General features: G+C 36.3%; 4 protein-coding genes and 1 long non-coding RNA gene across 13 annotated transcripts in view; 4 read left to right on the top strand and 1 right to left on the bottom strand.

Moving 5' to 3' along the window:
* The window catches only part of LOC107755778 (CDC42 small effector protein 1-like), a 20,099-nt gene extending 18,781 nt beyond the window's left edge, over positions 1 to 1,318 (bottom strand). For both annotated transcript variants that reach the window (XM_016572696.1, XM_016572686.1), the window contains exon 1: positions 1,160 to 1,318. Coding sequence is in view for 1 of the 2 variants with exons in the window: in XM_016572686.1 (XP_016428172.1) it covers positions 1,160 to 1,279 (120 nt within the window). In the remaining variant the exon portion in view is untranslated. The remainder of the gene's footprint in view (positions 1 to 1,159) is intronic.
* Positions 1 to 1,490, top strand: part of LOC107755787 (uncharacterized) — a 21,353-nt gene extending 19,863 nt beyond the window's left edge. Inside the window, exons 3-4 of the long non-coding RNA XR_001641739.1 lie at positions 1,259 to 1,263; positions 1,481 to 1,490. This is a non-coding gene — a long non-coding RNA (uncharacterized LOC107755787). The remainder of the gene's footprint in view (positions 1 to 1,258; positions 1,264 to 1,480) is intronic.
* Positions 1,491 to 2,066: 576 nt separating this feature from the next.
* On the top strand, positions 2,067 to 6,674 carry LOC107755760 (GA-binding protein subunit beta-2-like). Of its 3 annotated transcripts, none has more exons than XM_016572665.1 (8): positions 2,067 to 2,132; positions 3,525 to 3,632; positions 3,719 to 3,886; positions 3,982 to 4,176; positions 4,323 to 4,473; positions 5,479 to 5,646; positions 5,722 to 5,840; positions 5,927 to 6,674. In XM_016572665.1, the coding sequence occupies exons 2-8, from the start codon at positions 3,525 to 3,527 to the stop codon at positions 6,278 to 6,280; spliced, it is 1,263 nt and encodes a 420-aa protein (XP_016428151.1). In that variant the 5' UTR covers positions 2,067 to 2,132; the 3' UTR covers positions 6,281 to 6,674. The 3 variants fall into 3 exon arrangements, with proteins under 3 accessions (XP_016428151.1, XP_016428157.1, XP_016428143.1); XM_016572671.1 differs by lacking the exon at positions 2,067 to 2,132 and adding an exon at positions 2,565 to 2,736 and having other exon boundaries at positions 5,482 to 5,646; XM_016572657.1 differs by lacking the exon at positions 2,067 to 2,132 and adding an exon at positions 2,565 to 2,736.
* A 1,664-nt stretch (positions 6,675 to 8,338) lies between these two features.
* On the top strand, positions 8,339 to 10,139 carry elp6 (elongator acetyltransferase complex subunit 6). 5 transcript variants are annotated; one of them, XM_016573204.1, is made up of 8 exons: positions 8,339 to 8,395; positions 8,623 to 8,769; positions 8,847 to 8,925; positions 9,006 to 9,076; positions 9,156 to 9,280; positions 9,383 to 9,587; positions 9,690 to 9,845; positions 9,932 to 10,139. In XM_016573204.1, the coding sequence occupies exons 2-8, from the start codon at positions 8,716 to 8,718 to the stop codon at positions 10,052 to 10,054; spliced, it is 813 nt and encodes a 270-aa protein (XP_016428690.1). In that variant the 5' UTR covers positions 8,339 to 8,395; positions 8,623 to 8,715; the 3' UTR covers positions 10,055 to 10,139. The 5 variants fall into 5 exon arrangements, with proteins under 5 accessions (XP_016428690.1, XP_016428680.1, XP_016428672.1 ...); XM_016573194.1 differs by having other exon boundaries at positions 8,339 to 8,401; XM_016573186.1 differs by having other exon boundaries at positions 8,357 to 8,465.
* A 701-nt stretch (positions 10,140 to 10,840) lies between these two features.
* On the top strand, positions 10,841 to 16,194 carry LOC107755744 (succinate-semialdehyde dehydrogenase, mitochondrial-like). Of its 2 annotated transcripts, XM_016572650.1 has the most exons (11): positions 10,841 to 10,995; positions 11,385 to 11,627; positions 12,557 to 12,640; positions 12,737 to 12,907; positions 13,020 to 13,136; positions 13,459 to 13,602; positions 13,683 to 13,826; positions 14,667 to 14,825; positions 14,967 to 15,130; positions 15,460 to 15,518; positions 15,849 to 16,194. In XM_016572650.1, exons 2-11 carry the CDS (start codon positions 11,406 to 11,408, stop codon positions 16,058 to 16,060), a joined length of 1,476 nt encoding a protein of 491 aa, XP_016428136.1. In that variant the 5' UTR covers positions 10,841 to 10,995; positions 11,385 to 11,405; the 3' UTR covers positions 16,061 to 16,194. The 2 variants fall into 2 exon arrangements, with proteins under 2 accessions (XP_016428136.1, XP_016428128.1); XM_016572642.1 differs by lacking the exon at positions 10,841 to 10,995 and having other exon boundaries at positions 11,203 to 11,627.
* Positions 16,195 to 16,630: the final 436 nt, after the last annotated feature.

Here is a 16,630-nt window from a genome sequence, read left to right as displayed (position 1 = left end):
AAACACAATAACGGTGCCGTGGGTGTAAACTTACAGATTAAGGGGCGGTAATATTATAATGAGATCCCTTTGCCACATCACCAAGGGAGCGAAATCAGATGCACTTGTTTTCTCAGATGCTTGCAGAAAAAGGCTTACCAAAACAAAGTTACTGGGTTAATCTTTTTCACGTTTCCTTGGTTGGTAGATGCACCAGGGACCTGATTATAGCACTTAAAACCTGGAAAAGTCAGATTTTCATGATATGTCAAAAAACAAAAAAAAAACAACGGTGCATTTTTTTGTAAAAGAAAAAGCCCTATAGCAGTACCATCATGCAGTGATATGATATTACCTTATCATATTGTAATACCATATTGATATACAATTGTGCTGAATGATTAAAATATCCATGTTGATATTAACATGACACCCCAATTCATTTCAAAGAATAGCATATGGTATTATGATGGTATATTGTAAAAAAGTAGTACCATGGGAGTTTTTTTAAATAAATAAACTAATTACACAAACTAATCTTTGCAGCCGTCTTAAACTGATCTGAACGATCTAACTAGACAGTAATCATATGGCTTTTTATGCTGTCTAGGAAGGCAGTTCACTAGTTTAAGACAGCACTTTCTTGGACACTGAGTACACTTCATAGTGCTAAACCGATACAACTAAGTGAAATACACGGAAAATCAGTGTAACAAACGCGTTAAACTGACAGCTACTAAAACACACCTGAAATAAACAATTCAGTAAACGAGTAAACACGGTTTACATTACAAAGAAACAACCCACTCAGTCGCAAGCACAGCCCAGAGGAAGTTTTAAGGAAAACAATAAAACAGTGTGTAAAATTTTAAAAATGCTTTTTTCCCTCTCCTCGACTAGTTTTAACTTGCAGCAGCTCGATTATTAAGTTGTCAGAGAGTCATCCGACTGAAGTTAACTAGACTATCAGCGTCCATCGCTTATCTTTCTCGTCTTTATTACTCAAGCACACAGGCGCTGTTCCTATTCAGACTCGACTATAACTGAAAGTTTGGCACAACAACCGGCTCGATCGATCCCGGGCCATGTTAGAGCCTCAAATGAATTGATAAAGTCCACTCGAGACTTGGAAAGTTATCTTATTTTCTAGCATAAATTAAAATAGAAAGAAAAAAGTTACCTTAGAGGTAAACGAGAGCCCCAGTGAGCGGCTGGAGTGAAGCAACTCTTGTGCGGGAGAGCTGTCGGTGGAAATGACTCTGTTTCCCAGAGCACTGAGGTGTGGTTGAAGTTTCCCCATTAATGAGAAAACAGTTCAAACCAGAGACCATCAGCGCCACCAACGGGCTACGGATAATATTGGATGAATGGCGTATGCATTCTTTTATCTATAGATTTGTTGATGAAAATTGAGAGGTTTATGCAAATTAATTGGCTCCAACTTTTTATTTTACTCCATATAAATCTCTCCCTTAGGTTTCCAGTGCTCAAGATTTAAAAGCAAATCAGTGTGTACTTTTGCAGTAAATTGTGTATCAAACATAATGCAGTGTGTCACATTTTGGAAATTATTATTATTATTAGATATTATATTGTATTTACTGATGAAAACACAACAGCATAGAATATATTTTAATGCAAAATGTTAAATTCATTAGAAATATATATTTAAGCTATTTTTCCAGGAATATAAATATTACAATTGCAAAATAATAATAACTATTTCTCTAAAGTGACACAATGCATTATCACAATCGAATGCAAAATTGCACGTGACGGATTAATTGCGATTTTAATCTCGAACTTTTTTTTTTTTTTTTTGCAATCTCAGCAATCCTATCGTGAAGAGAGAGATTTAAATAGTAAAATAACAAGTTGGAGGAAATGTATTTGCTTAAATATCTTCATTTTCAAAAGCAAAGAATGGGTAAGCTCTCTTTCTATTTCTCTTCTGGTGTATCTCGTCATATGTACTGATTATGCAGTAGGGGGCGCTACAAACACCTCAACTTTTAAACACTACCAAAGAAGAATCACTCAAATAGAGGACTGGAGGTCGCGGGAAAGCAAACGACAATATTGCTGGATCAAGACAATCTGAGAGGAGATCGCATGAGTCCGCAAATTTGGAGGAAGGCGGAAGGCATGAACTGGTTTGTTTTTAATGTTTATTCCTGTATTATTATTGTTGTTGTTTGTTCTTTATCTCAAATTATCTTAGCTGTTAAATAATGTTTTGTACGTTTTGTGAACTAAAAACAAAAGTCCTTTCGCGGATGCCACCCGCCATAAAACAAGAAGAAGAAGAAGAAGAAGAAAGTCCTTGTCCTCAAGGAAAATAAAGAAAAACTTAATTTGATGAACATTTTGGGGAATAATTTCAGGGGATAAAAACTTTCAATTTTTAATGCGTTATTTAAAGGACACTGGATTATATAATAGAATTTAGTGAAGAGTACGATCCTGATCCACACTCCTAATCAGTAGGTGGCGGTAATGCACCTAAAAGTTGTATGCCATCCGCCATTAAACACCAAGAAGAAGAAGAAGAATCACTCAAATATTTGTACTTCCGGTACCGTTCGTGCGCCATCTTTGACGACAAATAACCCATCTATAATATTTTTGTTTTCAAAAAGTATCGAAAAGTATGATAGAACACTAAATCGCTATAAATAACCGAAGCATACGTCTGGTCTTCACCGTATCTAACGCGTTATAATACATTCAAAGTCTTCGGGAAACATTTGTGGCGAGGTGAGCAGCAGAAGTTTTGCTTTATTCTGTTTACTAGCACCTGACTGCAGGAGTTTGATTAACTGTCATTAAAAGAGATTTTAATGACATATTTTATATGGTATTGGCTATATAGTAACTGTAGACAATCACATGACAATATGAAACGTTATTTTCTAACTTAAAAACTTAAGCGAAACTTAAACACAACTTGTAGATGATAAATTTAGTCATGTTCTTAATGCCAGATTATTAGCGTGCTCATAAAAATATATATTTACTGTATATATATTACGAAAATCTCGTTAAAGATAACTAAGGTAACGATATTAGCTAATTGTTATAATTGTTATGATATAGAAATGAAACTTATTTAAATAATAACACTGCGTAATTGACAGTAAACCTGACTGTGCGTGACTAAAAATTATGAAAATGTCCGTCCAGCAATTTTGTCAACAAAAGCATGAAACCTTCCCCCGGAACTTGCCTTATTATAAAATGATGACTATTTCCCGTCCTGTCACTGATAATGAATCCTGTCTAACATTAATGTACACATCCGCTTCCTGGCACTTAAAAACACTCGATCCTTGTGGAATACAGTCTTATGACTAATATAACCACAGTGTCATTCAGCATACAGTGTATATATGGAAACCATTTCCTGCTTTACATCTTTTGGGCATTTTCTTTGAAACACTGCACCTGGTTAAACACCCCATGAATGTAAACAGGTGGCTGTCAAGAAATTTCTATATTTCATATTCACTATATTCTGATGCTTCAAACCTTATTTGCATGATTAGATGTCGCTTGTGGATTTGGGTAAGCGTTTGTTGGAGGCAGCACGCAAAGGACAGGATGATGAAGTGAGGTCACTTATGGCCAATGGAGCTCCTTTTACTACAGACTGGGTGAGTTGTATTTGCTGTTCGTTGCTTATTGTCTGCAATTTATAATCTGAATTTTAATATAACATGAATATGGTAATATGTTTTAGCTGGGAACCTCGCCGCTTCATTTAGCAGCGCAATACGGGCACTACTCCACTGCTGAGGTGCTTCTCCGTGCTGGCGTGAGTAGAGATGCCCGCACTAAAGTCGATCGGACCCCCCTCCACATGGCTGCTACAGAGGGCCACTCAAGCATCGTTGAGCTATTGGTCAAGGTAAGAACAGATGAATGCAGAATAGTATTGGATTTTTTAATATTTAGCCATTCTGACTTTTTGTTGAGTTATTATATCTGTTATATCTGGGACAGAGTGGAGCAGACATCAATGCCAAAGACATGCTGAAAATGACCGCCCTGCACTGGGCTACAGAACATGGGCACAGAGTTGTCGTGGAGCTGTTGATCAAATACGGAGCTGATACTCATGCCCTCAGCAAGTTTGACAAGACGCCTTTTAACATTGCGGTGGACCGAGGAAACACTGAGCTGATGCTATTGTTACAGGTACAAATGAGACTGCATTTTTAATGATGTGTTGATCATCAAATATCAAAGCACAATGTAAAATGCACCAGCTGTTGTGTATTTAAAGTTGATAGGCAAAATCAGGCTGCAGTCTTACAACTTGATGGTTTGTTTTTTTATTCTAGGAGGGAATGCAGAACCAAGTGAACATGAATCCAGAGAGGACTATCCTAAGCAGCACATCACCCGCCACAGCCAGCCCTCAGTTCATCATCTCCTCCTCTGGAGTCGTCAATCTCTCTGATATTGTTCTCACTAATGCTAAGGCTAACACAGGTATGAGTTTCGTTACATTTTGTTTCCATGCTTGTCAATAGTGAGTGAATGACAAAATTATTGAAATTGTGTTTTACATCATTTTTATTTAAAAAAAAAAAGTTTTTGTCCCTATGACAATGGCTATGCCAACCTGTTCTCTCCTTATGAATCGTATTTTTTCCCCTAGTATATTCAGTTTGTTGGCTTAATGCAAGGAGTTTTCCCACATACACTACTTTTTTTAATTTTTTTATAAAAGAATCCTTACAAATTATCACCTGGCACATAAAAATATTAAGCAGCACAACTGTTTTCAACCCTGATAAAAACAAATATTTATTGAGCACCAGATCAGCATACTAGAAAAAATTCTGAAGGATCATGACTAAAAGACTTTTCAATTCAGCTTTGCCATCACCGGAATAAATTAACATTTAAATATATAAATATAAAACTATAAAATATGTTAAAATTGAAAAGTTATTTTAATTGTAATAATATTTCACAATAATACTTTTTTTTACTGTTTTTTTATCAAATAAATGCAGCTTTGGTGAGCATAAGAGACTTCTTTCAACAACATTAAAAACCAACCTCACACTTTTGAACAGTACTGTATGTATTGCCTCATGTTTGAAAAAGAAAAAAAAACTTTAGGCATACTTTGTATACCTATGATGATTTATTTTTCCTTTGGGTACAACTTAGCAAATGCATGAGTTGCAACGTTTCTTTAGCAGGTTTGTGTGACTTTGATTTAAATCGCGCTTTAAATTTGATTAATTTAAACCAATTTTATCACAATTCATAACAAAATTACCAGCCAACTGTTATTTTATTTACTCCCTAGAGCCAATTTTTCTTGCATTTCATGCTTGTTGAATGTTCATTTTGACATTGATGTTTTGCAGCAGTATTTAATTGACCAGTTTTATTTAACTTTTATTTGAACAGGATGCACATAGAGAATGTTATTATATTTGTGTATTTCTCCTTTGCAAACAAACTGCTGCTATATCCCAGCAGGAGCTGCAGAGAGTGTGATTGCTGCTGATTCGGTAGATTCTGCCATCCAGCATCTTGTAGGGGAGGATGGCCAGAGAGTCATCACCATAGTAACCGACCAACAGGGAAACCTGCAGACTGGCAACTTGGGACAGAAATTCTTTGTCACAATGCAGGGGCAGCAAAGTGAGTAGATTGCTAGTTTATAGTTTACAGACTTTGATGCAGTATTTATATTGTAACATGCCTGTATATATTTAGTGGTTGCAGTGCCAGCGGGTCAGATTGCAGAAGAAATCATAACAGAGGTCACCAAACCAGTCCCAACACGGAAGCGGAAATTTGAATCAACCATCAACCACACAGATGCCAAACATAAGGTTTGACGAGCAGAGATTCCTATTTAAATCTTACTCTTTGGAATGCAAAATCAATTTGACCGTTAACTATTCGGTGTTTTCTATAGGAGCCCACTGAGAAGGACAGTCGGGAACTACTGGAACAGCAGCTAAAAGAAGCAAACAGAAAAGCCCAGGAGTACAGACAGCAGTTACTAAGAAAGGAACAGGAAGCTGAGCAGTACAGGCTTAAACTAGAGGCCATTGCCAACGGGCAGACCAATGGCACCAGCACAGAGCCCCAAGAGGAAGTGGTGCTCCAGGAAGAGGAAGAGGAGGAGGTGGTTGGCGAAGAGGAAGTTGTCATGTTGCCAGAAGGGGCCATCATTATTAAAGAGGAGCCCCTTGACTCAACAGCAGGAGAAACAGTAACGTTAGTAGAGGCTGCAGATATTAGAGCCACCTCAGAGGGCACGCCGTAGCAGTGAACCCAGAGACTCAAACACTCAGGAATTACATACACTCTAGTCTGTGTGCCTGGAGTGTGACATTGTATTTATTTATTGTAAATCATAACCTTTTGTTTTTATCCTTTTTTACTCATAGCATTCAGTTTCTGTACAAACCTCTACAAAGATGTAGCATGAGTTATATTTAGGTGGCCACAACGATGCGGAGTTGCTCAGATTGACAGAATAGGAAGACCAGACGTGTCTTTTTAACATACAGCCGTGCAAGTTATAGAAGATTTAGTGATAATGCTTTTCAATCAAGCCCTGTTATGCACCTCTAATGCATACTGTACTGTTAGTACACACCATAGTGTACTGAATGTTCTGGGTACACACAATTTTGACTCGTTCTTTAAGTTTTATTTTTTTAAAAATGCAAGTTGTGGTTATAGTAATGCACTTTGATAAAAATCAACTGGGACAGTGTTCTGGAGGTTTTAAAAACATAAAGGTGAAGCTGATATTTTTGTAAAATGACCTGCATTAATGAATCGGTATGAAATTTATGATTTGAGATGCAAAATAGGCCTTTTTAAACGATATTCAAGGTCAGTGAACCATGAAAATATTGTGCAAAAATTACTAGGTTTACAAGCTGAATGCTTATTGCCTGGTGCAGTGTTGTGCTTTATTATAACCACGATTTTTCTTTCTTAAAAAAAAAAATGAACGTCAAGTCAAAATTGTAATTGCAAATGCAGTTGGTAGAGTTTAACTTGAACTTGGAACATTCCTAAAATAGTGACATAAGAAATTTAGAATGAAGGTTAACAGTAGTTTATATAACGAACAATACTAGACATTATTCAAGATAAGATGACTTATGTTATGGCTTTGTGTAACATTGACCTGCTCCTAAAGTGTGAGGCATGTCTTATTAATGCAGTCGTGTGATAATCAGTAGATATGTATTTACTTAGTAAACAGACTCTCATGTATTATAATACTTTTAGCGGTTTATAAAGATAATTTACTCATTTTAGAGTTCATTGGATGTTTCACTTTTTTTTTTTAATCTTACATCATTTCCTTTGTTCTGTTAGACACTAAATCACGATTTGCATTTCAGTGTTTCATGCTCTAAAAAATATGCAACATGTCTTTGCTTGCATTTCATGGTCTGGTCCATGTGTTTCGACTTTCCCTGTAAATTTTCCCAGCTGCTTTCTTTATAGATGTTAGCAGCTTTTACAGTCAGTCCTTAAGTGAAGTTATATCATCGGTTGCGTTCACGCTTTGTATGTCAAGTTTTAAAATGTGAATGCAATTTTGTTCAAATGTTCTATAGATTTTCTTCTCATATAAAAATTGTTTTGCATTATCTTTGACATGTTTTCCAGGTACACAGCTGATGATTAACATTCCATGAATTGAATTTCAAGGGCTTGCATTACCATTATTGTGCAAAACTGATTTTTGCTCAGTACATATGCAAATTTACAGTTTTCTTCTATCGAAACCCATGAATATTACGATTTTGGAGGACATGATTATACTATTTATTGAGTAATGGGGGATTCATTTGGTTAAGGGAATGTTTTTCCCTTATAATTTTCTTGCTTATTATGCATTTAGGATTTCTGTTGTATAGGATGTCATCAACAGTGCTTTATAGGTAAAAACATTGATAATCTGTTGAAATTAGTTTTAGGCCTAAAGCAAGTTATGTTTACACTTTTATTTTGTTGTAAAGTTTGATGGGCATAATTACTTGTATTTCAGTGTGTTGGAAGCAAATGCTTAGAGTTCTAACTAAAAGTAGACCCAAGTACATGATACATAACAAAGAACAACAGTTTGTTCCTGAGTTTTCTTGTTTGTATATTTTTTACGCATATTTTTGTAATGAAACACTATCTGGGCCTGTCTTTAGTGCACTTGCAGCTACATTTTTATCTCTGGTCAAAATAAATATTTTTAAGGTTTTGTATATCTTCTAGTTTTTTTAAAGGAAAAAAAAATCTTTCACTGATTTAAAAAAATAATAAATTCATTCACATTTCCTCACGAGTTACTCTACCAAAACGCGTTTTCGGAAAGATTGTCTTCACGCGGCTTCCGTACCCACGTTGACTAGCATAACAGGTAAACGTGATATATTTCTTCATATTTGTACATATTTTAAAAGAAAACTATGTAATTGCAGACGGTGCAGGTATGTTATTATTATTTTATTTTATTTTCGATACTTTGAATACTTACGCAACGCTAATATTAATTTAGCATGCTAACTTGCGCTACATATACACAGGAATGGATGCACTTAAAAGTACATGCTTTGCTTTTGTTTACAATTGTGTTTTTCTTGCCAGCATGAGAAATACTGAAGATCTGGAGTAGTAGAGAGGAGACAGCACCATCATATCCTGCTCAACTGTTGTCAAGTTCATATCTATCTCACAAACATGTTTCCAGAATTGAACAGTATTCTCAATTCCACTCCAGACAGTTTCAAATCGGTAATTACATCTCATTACAAGCTTGAAGTAACTTACACAATGCCACTGACTCTAACCGATGTTCTCTGTACTTATAGAGTGACTTTATCCTGGTGTCAGACAGACGAGCTGATGCATCATTTCTCATTCATCACCATCTGTCTTTCTACTTACGTGGTAAGTGACCTATTGTTTATAGTGAGGAAAATTAATGTATTTATTTCATTTCATTTCATTTTAAACTTGTATATTTCCAGCTGGCTGTAAGGTGTGTTTTCTGGGTCTTGTGCAGTCCTTTAGTCACTACAGTGCTGTCGGTCAGAGGCTGGTAAGTTTACATCAACTTGCTCTGTTTAGACATTTTGTTGATGACATTTACAGGTCTTGATCATAATGTTTCTGGGCAGGGAGTGAGTCTGGCCCAGGCAAGAGAGAAGGGCCAGCTAGTGTTTCTTGAAGGACTGAAGAATTCTATTGGAGTTATATTACAGGAGGACACCAGTCAGGAGACACAACCCTTGAGTTATCTCAGGCACGTATAGTATGTTATGAAAATCTAGTTTAAATATATTTTATCTCAATTCTTTCTTCCTATAGTGTTATATAAGATTTTGCCTTTTTTTTTTTTGTCTAGGACCCCAGGTGCTGGACTGGAAGGTCTGTTCAGATTTGTGGAACGTTCTGTGCGTCAGAGTGGAGATGGTGATGCTGGTGAATCATGGGGTCCTCCAGTGTTACTCATAGATGATCTCAGTGTGCTCCTGAGTTTAGGTGTTAGTGTTGGAGCAATACTAGACTTTACCCTCTACTGCCAAGCCACTGTGTGCTCTGAGTTACAGGTGAGTCAGTGTTTTTTGCATCAGTGCCTAAAATAATGTCAGATGCAGTTGGTTTCGTACTGTATTATGATAAATTAACTATAAATGTCTAATGATATCCAGGGAAATATGGTTATTCTGGTGAGATGTGAGGAGGAGGATGCAGATGATGATGAAGAGGGATCAAACCTGCTCCGGAGGGGACTAGTTCATCAGTGTAACTTGGCATTACATGTAGAGGGGTTACCAACGGGCTACTGCAGGGACATACATGGACAGGTGCAATTTCATATTAAAGTTTACTGTTTACTGTAAAAAATGGCTCTGAAGTGAGCTGACTTTTTGTTGTTGTTTTTTCTTTTTAGATGGAGGTTTGGTGGCGACAGGGAGAAGAGACCATCTACAACCAACGAAAAATATTTCATTTTAAAGTCCATGATAAAGGAGCATCATTTTTCGCTCGAGGGACTTCTAGTGCTGTTCTCTAAGTTTTCAAATGAATATATAAGTTTTTCACACAATCTCTTACTGAAATAATGTCATTATGTAGTTTGTTTTATATAAATACATATACAGGTGCATCTCAATAAATTAGAATGTCGTGGAAAAGTTCATTTATTTCAGTAATTCAACTCAAATTGTGAAACTCGTGTATTAAATAAATTCAGTGCACACAGACTGAAGTAGTTTATAAACGAACCAAAGACTTAAACTACTTCAGTCTGTGTGCATTGAATTTATTTAATACACGAGTTTCACAATTTGAGTTGAATTACTAAAATAAATGAACTTTTCCACAACATTCTAATTTATTGAGATGCACCTGTATTTGTATGTATTTATCACCAGTTGCTGTTGATTTGTTCATTTGTTTGCTGAGACAATTTAGTGTACTAATATAATGAGTGTTTGTAACATGTACATCAAGATCTGGAACAATGATGCTAGTTGATGTTGTTGTTTAAAGGAACACAAGAACAAAGAAGTCCTACAGATTCTCTGTAGGTTAAACAGTGGTTTATTATATGTAAAAGAACTTGAAATAAATATGTTAAGAATATATTTGTAGATTTTAGAATAATTAAACGTATCCTGCACAGTCGCTTATGTAAAGTTGTCACAGAGGTCGCAGTTGTGCATTTGGTGATTATAACAACCCAGTATTGTGATAAAAAAAAAAACCTTTATGTGATTCATTATGATTTATTTACGCGAATCGGTTCCTTTGAACAGTTCTGTTCATGGCTCATTATGAATCGGACATGTAATACATGGTTCTCGTTTCACTCCGGCCTGATTCGTGAGCGAATCGTTTATGGTTTGAAAAGATCCGACTAAAAAATTATTCGTTCATGTATCGGACGTCGCTACCATCAGTCTTTGACCATCACTACCGTCTCGAGAAGTCGGATTGTACTTCCGCTTTGCAGTGAGTGAAATGCAAAGAGATTCACAACACGCAATCCACTGGACAATTATTACTTATTACTTTTTTTTAATCCCTCTTTACCATTTTTGGAGTGATAGTGGAAATTAATTAAGATACAAAGATACAAATTTATATATATATATATATATATATGTGTGTGTGTGTGTGTGTGTGTGTGTGTGTATGTGTAACAGTCGATAGTATAATGTAAAGTGCATGAAATCACGTGTTTAAAGCAACCGCCCTCTTTTCTGGACTGGAATGAGCTTGATATTAGACTCCTGCACGCCTCAACCTGCTGACGAACATATAAAGGGTTTTATTAGACCTGTCAGTTTTTTATCATGGGCAGTTTATATCTCTCAAGAGGTCGGTGTATTCTCCAGCAGGTGTTCTCTGGCTTACCCATCATGCTGCAGCGGCCTTACAGCCTCGATGTGTCAGCGCAGCTCCTGCGGACTGAAGCCTTCATAGAAGGGCGCTGGGTCTCCGCGACATCCACATTCCCCGTGTTCGATCCAGCCACGGGAGAAGAGATCGCGAAGGTGTCAGACTGCGGTACAAAGGAAGCTCAAGACGCTGTCAATGCTGCGTACAAAGCGTTTTACCTGTGGAAGAGTCAGACAGCCAAGGTGATTTGTGGGAAATGTTTTTAATGAGCATGACTGTCATTCATAACTCTTCTATATTAGACCTTAATTCTTTACAGGAACGCACGAAGTTAAACATAATTACAAAATACCTTATTTACTATGAAATCGCATGGTAATACCTTGGTATTTACAGTGCATGGTACTCAAAGGTACTTGGGGGGAGACCATTTACTTAGAGCTGTGTTTTGCAATTTGTGACAATTGTGATTATTTTCATGACAGTTTTCCCTCACAATTCTCATTATAATGTGAAAAAATAAAAATTTAAATTAAGATGTAAATAAATGAAATAAAAAATATGTATTAAAAAGAAGTTAATTGAAATAAATACAGTTATAAACAAATACAAAAATATTTAAATGATAAAGTATTTATTTATGTTCAGAAGTTCTGATATACATACTGATGCATGCTCTTTGCAGGTAAGAACCTTTTTATTTATTTTTTTTTTCTCCGAAATGGTTTGGTCGGATTAATACTTATATTCAGCAAGGATGCATTAAATTAATCAAAAATGACAAACGCTTTTACATTGTTACAAAAAAAACAAAACCTATTTTAAATAAATGCTGTTTTTTTTTTTTACTTTCTATTCATCAAAGAATCCTGGAAAAAAAAAAGGATTTCTACTGAAATAAATAGTGGTACAACTGTTTTCAACATTGATAATAATAATAATAAGAAATGTTTCTTGAGCAAAAAAAAAAACTTTAATAATAAGAAGAAACGTTTCTTGGTCAAAAAAGTCAGCATATTAGAATTATTAGAAATTGTAATAATATTTCACAATATTAATAACATTTAATTTAAATTTTATGAAATTGAAAAAAATTTTTTTTATTTAAATCATAAAGTATTTAATCATGCTCAGAAGTTCTGATATACATATTGATACATGCTCTTTGCAGGAAAGAAGCATTTTGCTGCGGAAATGGTTTAATCTGATCAATGAGCACAAGGAAGATCTTGCCAAGTTGATCACAGCCGAGTCTGTAGGTATTCTGACCATTACATACAGGGTACATCTAACGTTACTATTTACAAGGATTCAGATATTAGAATTGGTTATAACTCAAATGTGTGTACAGGGGAAGCCCATGAAGGAGTCTGTTGGTGAGATGACATATTCTGCCTCCTTTCTGGAGTGGTTTTCTGAAGAGGCCAGACGTGTATATGGAGATATTGTCGCACCTCCAGCCAAGGACCGCAAGATCCTGTTACTCAAGCAGCCGGTGGGAGTGGCTTCCATCATTACACCTGTGAGACTTCCTCCTTCATTCTGATAACATAACACCATCAGGCTGTAGGTTTAATGAGCTAAACTAAAACTGTCAGCTCCCAGTTGAGATTTAAAATTTTCCCTTTTCACAGTGGAATTTCCCCAGTGCCATGATCACCAGGAAAGTGGGCGCAGCGCTTGCGGTGGGCTGCACTGTGGTGGTGAAGCCGGCTGAGGACACGCCTCTCTCTGCTCTGGCCCTTGCTGAGGTCTGTCTGTTTCCATGAAAGCCTGCTTAACTTGACATTTACCAGTCTGCAAACTTTATAGATGAACCAGTTTGGGGTCTGTAAGATTGTAATTTTTGAAAAACCTTTTTGAAAGGAATTAATTATTTTATTCAAGGATGCATTAAATCGTTCTAAAGTGACAAATACTTTGTAAATTACATTGTAACAAATGCTGTTTTTTATTTTGTATTCAACAAAGCACAACTGTTTTCAACATTGATAATAATGAGAACCAAATTCTCATTTCTTTTGAACAGTAATGTGTATGAAAGAGTGCATAATGCATTGTATTCCTATCTAGCTGTCGGTTCAGGCCGGCATTCCTCCTGGGGTGTTTAATGTGGTGCCCTGCTCAAGAGAAAAGACCCCTGCTGTTGGGGAGCTGCTCTGCACAGACCCTCTCGTGGCCAAAATCTCATTTACCGGCTCCACAGCCACTGGCAAGGTAAAGATCTCACTTCTTTGTGCAGTCAATATTTAATGTTCAACATAATTTTATAATCACTTAAGTAAATGCTTTTGCAGGTACTACTAAGACATGCTGCAGGAACTGTCAAAAGGGTCTCCATGGAGTTGGGAGGACACGCCCCCTTTATTGTATTTGACAGTGCTGAGGTAGATAAAGCCGTTGCAGGAGCGATGGCTTCCAAATTCAGGAACTCAGGCCAGGTGAGTATATTTCACTCTTAAAGGGATAGTTCAACCAAAAAAATGAAAATTCTGTCATTAATTACTCACCTTCATGTCGTTCCAAACCCATAAGTCCTTTGTTCATCTTTGGAACACAAATTAAGACATTTTTGATGAAATCCGAGAGCTTTCTGACCCTGCATAGACAGCAACACCATTCACGAGAGTACCATGATGCATGTGTGTGACGATGCTGCTGATGCAGGAGCTGGCGTTCTGACGTAGAACAACCTTGTTTACAAAGTCGTTATTTTTGTTTTCTTTGCACACAAAAAGTATTCTCGTAGCTTCATAACATTACGGTTGAACCACTGATGTCACATGGACTATTTTAACGGTGTCCTTACTACCTTTCTGGGCCATAAAACTTTTCAGTTGCGTTGCTGTCTATGCAGGGTCAAAAAGCTCTCGGATTTCATCAAAAATATCTTAATTTGTTCCGAAGATGAACAAAGGATGGGTTTTTGGAACGACATGAGGGTGAGTAATCAATGACAGAATTTTCATTTTTGGATGAACTATCCCATTAAATTAATTTATTTTATGCAAAATATTGCTGCTTATTTTTTTCCGGTTTATTTTGGGGAGAAATTTGACCCGTACATTGACACTTTGCACAATTTTCAAGGAAGAAAAGTAAATGTTTTTCATAAATAATGAGTGAAGTAGTGAACTTCAGGTACTCATAAGGTTTCAGAACCATGGCATTCTTTGAAGTACCTTTTGAGTACCATGTAAATACTATGGTGTACTTGACATTTTTGTAACTGTAAACAGCTGTTTTCCATGTCTCACCTGTAATGTGTCTCTCTGCTGTAGACCTGTGTGTGCTCCAACCGCTTTTTGGTGCAGAGTGGGATCCATGATGCTTTCATGGAGAAGCTGGCGAAGGCTATGGATGCCGAACTGAAGGTTGGCCACGGCTCAGAGCCCACCACCACACAAGGGCCGCTCATCAACACCCGCGCTGCAGAGAAGGTGCCTCATGCCAATAGCAAATACAGTAACTGATGATTCTGTTGGATACAAACACTAATGTCACTGTCAACAAGCACTCATACAGATCATGTGGTTAAGATGATGGGTTTAATGGTGTTGATCAGCTGTTGTTTCTTTCAGGTGGAGAACCAGATTGCAGATGCTGTGGCACAGGGAGCAGTCATAGTTCGAGGTGGGAAGAGACTGGAGGGCTCCTTCATGCAGCCCACCCTGCTGTCCAGTGTCAACACTGACATGCTCTGCATGCGAGAGGAGACCTTTGGACCCCTTATTCCTGTTGTTAAGTGAGTATTTACTGTTTATTGTATTACATGACTTCATGTTAACTTCAAATTTTGTAATTTAAAACACGTTACGTTACATATTTATCTACAGATTTAATCATATACTGTATTATCAGCATAACAATTTTGAGTTTAATTTCAATTGTTTCTAAAAAATATTTAGGTTTCATTTGATTATTTAAAAAATGTAAGATTTGTAATTATTACTTTTTTCATTTTTATAACACTTTTTTTGTAAATGGGTATCAATGGGCTACATGTTTCAGCGTGAATGATTTGTCTGATGATGTCTGGTTGTGTCTGCTGCTGACTTTTTTTTTCTTCACCAGGTTCAACACAGAGCAGGAGGCACTTGCCATTGCCAATGCTTCTCCTGTTGGTTTAGCAGGTTTGTCCATCTGTGCAAATTAATTTCATGTTAATATTTCACAATGTTATTGTTTTTACTGTATTTTTAATCAAATAAGTGCAGCCTTTGTAAGCATAAGAGACTTCTTTCAAAAAAAAAAAAACATTTCTTATTTATTTTAAACTTCTGGTCGGCAGAGTATATATGCTTTTTTTTTCATATATTTGGGACCAGAAAAATCATATTTTCCTTTAGCTCCACTGTACCCTTATGTGTCTGAATGGTCAAGTAAAGCAAACAGCAGCTACATACCTTTTATCACTTGGCTCTTTCTATGGAATTACATTCAAAACTGTTTTCTTTTATCAGGTTACTTTTACTCCAGAGACATCAGTCAGATCTGGCGGGTGGCTGAGCAGATGGAGGTGGGCATGGTTGGGGTCAACGAAGGTCTGATCTCCACCACAGAAGCCTCTTTTGGTGGAATCAAACAGTCTGGACTGGGCAGAGAAGGATCCAAATATGGCATTGATGAGTATCTAGAAATAAAGTACATGTGTTTGGGGGGACTCTCCCTTTAAAGACAATGGTTACTGGCAGGCAGTGTCATTATTCAAGCAAGACCATCATACAAACATTAATCCACAAAACACATGAACCATTCTCTCTTTTAATCAGATGTAACTGAATAATGACTATACAGAGACATTTCACTGTCAGGATCATTTAGATATTTGCTGTAAAAATGGGTACAAATTGTCCTTTTTGTGATTCCGTCCATCATAACTGATTGATGTAACCTAGATGCTCTGAAATAAGATTGGCTTACACTGGGGGGGAAAAAAAAGCTTATTTTTATGATGTAAAAATATCTAAACATCCTTGAAGCAAGATACATTTAATTTTGTGTAACTGGGTAAGATGAGAATTTTCAGAGAATATAGTTTATTTTTCTTACTACATTTTGTTTTAGATTGAAAAGAAGACAAAAATACTAATTTAAGTTTTTTTTCCTTTTTCTTCGCTGTGTAACTTTATTTTGCAGTGTAAATTCATTTAGGCAGAGAAAAAGAAAACCCAATTTACAATTAAGTGCAGTATGTTTAAATATAGGCCTAGGGGTGGATCCGGTGAGAAATCAAAGCAGTCTT

The sequence above is a fragment of the Sinocyclocheilus rhinocerous genome, unplaced genomic scaffold (genome assembly GCF_001515625.1).
Source record: "Sinocyclocheilus rhinocerous isolate Xijiao unplaced genomic scaffold, SAMN03320098_v1.1 scaffold11, whole genome shotgun sequence".
In the NCBI taxonomy this organism is placed as follows: Eukaryota; Metazoa; Chordata; class Actinopteri; order Cypriniformes; family Cyprinidae; genus Sinocyclocheilus; species Sinocyclocheilus rhinocerous.
Note: the sequence above shows the minus strand (reverse complement) of the source record. Positions and strands in the feature narration are given on the sequence as shown.

Bases quoted from the DNA above. Each gene is read 5' to 3' on its own strand.
- elp6 (XM_016573204.1), top strand. From the start codon at position 8,716: ATGTTTCCAGAATTGAACAGTATTCTCAATTCCACTCCAGACAGTTTC. The intron at 9,588-9,689 runs GTGAGTCAGTGT...AATGATATCCAG, and splicing joins CTGTGTGCTCTGAGTTACAG to GGAAATATGGTTATTCTGGT. The intron at 9,846-9,931 runs GTGCAATTTCAT...TTTTCTTTTTAG, and splicing joins GCAGGGACATACATGGACAG to ATGGAGGTTTGGTGGCGACA.
- LOC107755760 (XM_016572665.1), top strand. From the start codon at position 3,525: ATGTCGCTTGTGGATTTGGGTAAGCGTTTGTTGGAGGCAGCACGCAAA. The intron at 3,633-3,718 runs GTGAGTTGTATT...AATATGTTTTAG, and splicing joins CTCCTTTTACTACAGACTGG to CTGGGAACCTCGCCGCTTCA. The intron at 4,474-5,478 runs GTATGAGTTTCG...GCTATATCCCAG, and splicing joins TAATGCTAAGGCTAACACAG to CAGGAGCTGCAGAGAGTGTG.
- LOC107755744 (XM_016572642.1), top strand. From the start codon at position 11,340: ATGGGCAGTTTATATCTCTCAAGAGGTCGGTGTATTCTCCAGCAGGTG. The intron at 12,908-13,019 runs GTGAGACTTCCT...CCCTTTTCACAG, and splicing joins TGGCTTCCATCATTACACCT to TGGAATTTCCCCAGTGCCAT. The intron at 13,137-13,458 runs GTCTGTCTGTTT...ATTCCTATCTAG, and splicing joins CTGCTCTGGCCCTTGCTGAG to CTGTCGGTTCAGGCCGGCAT.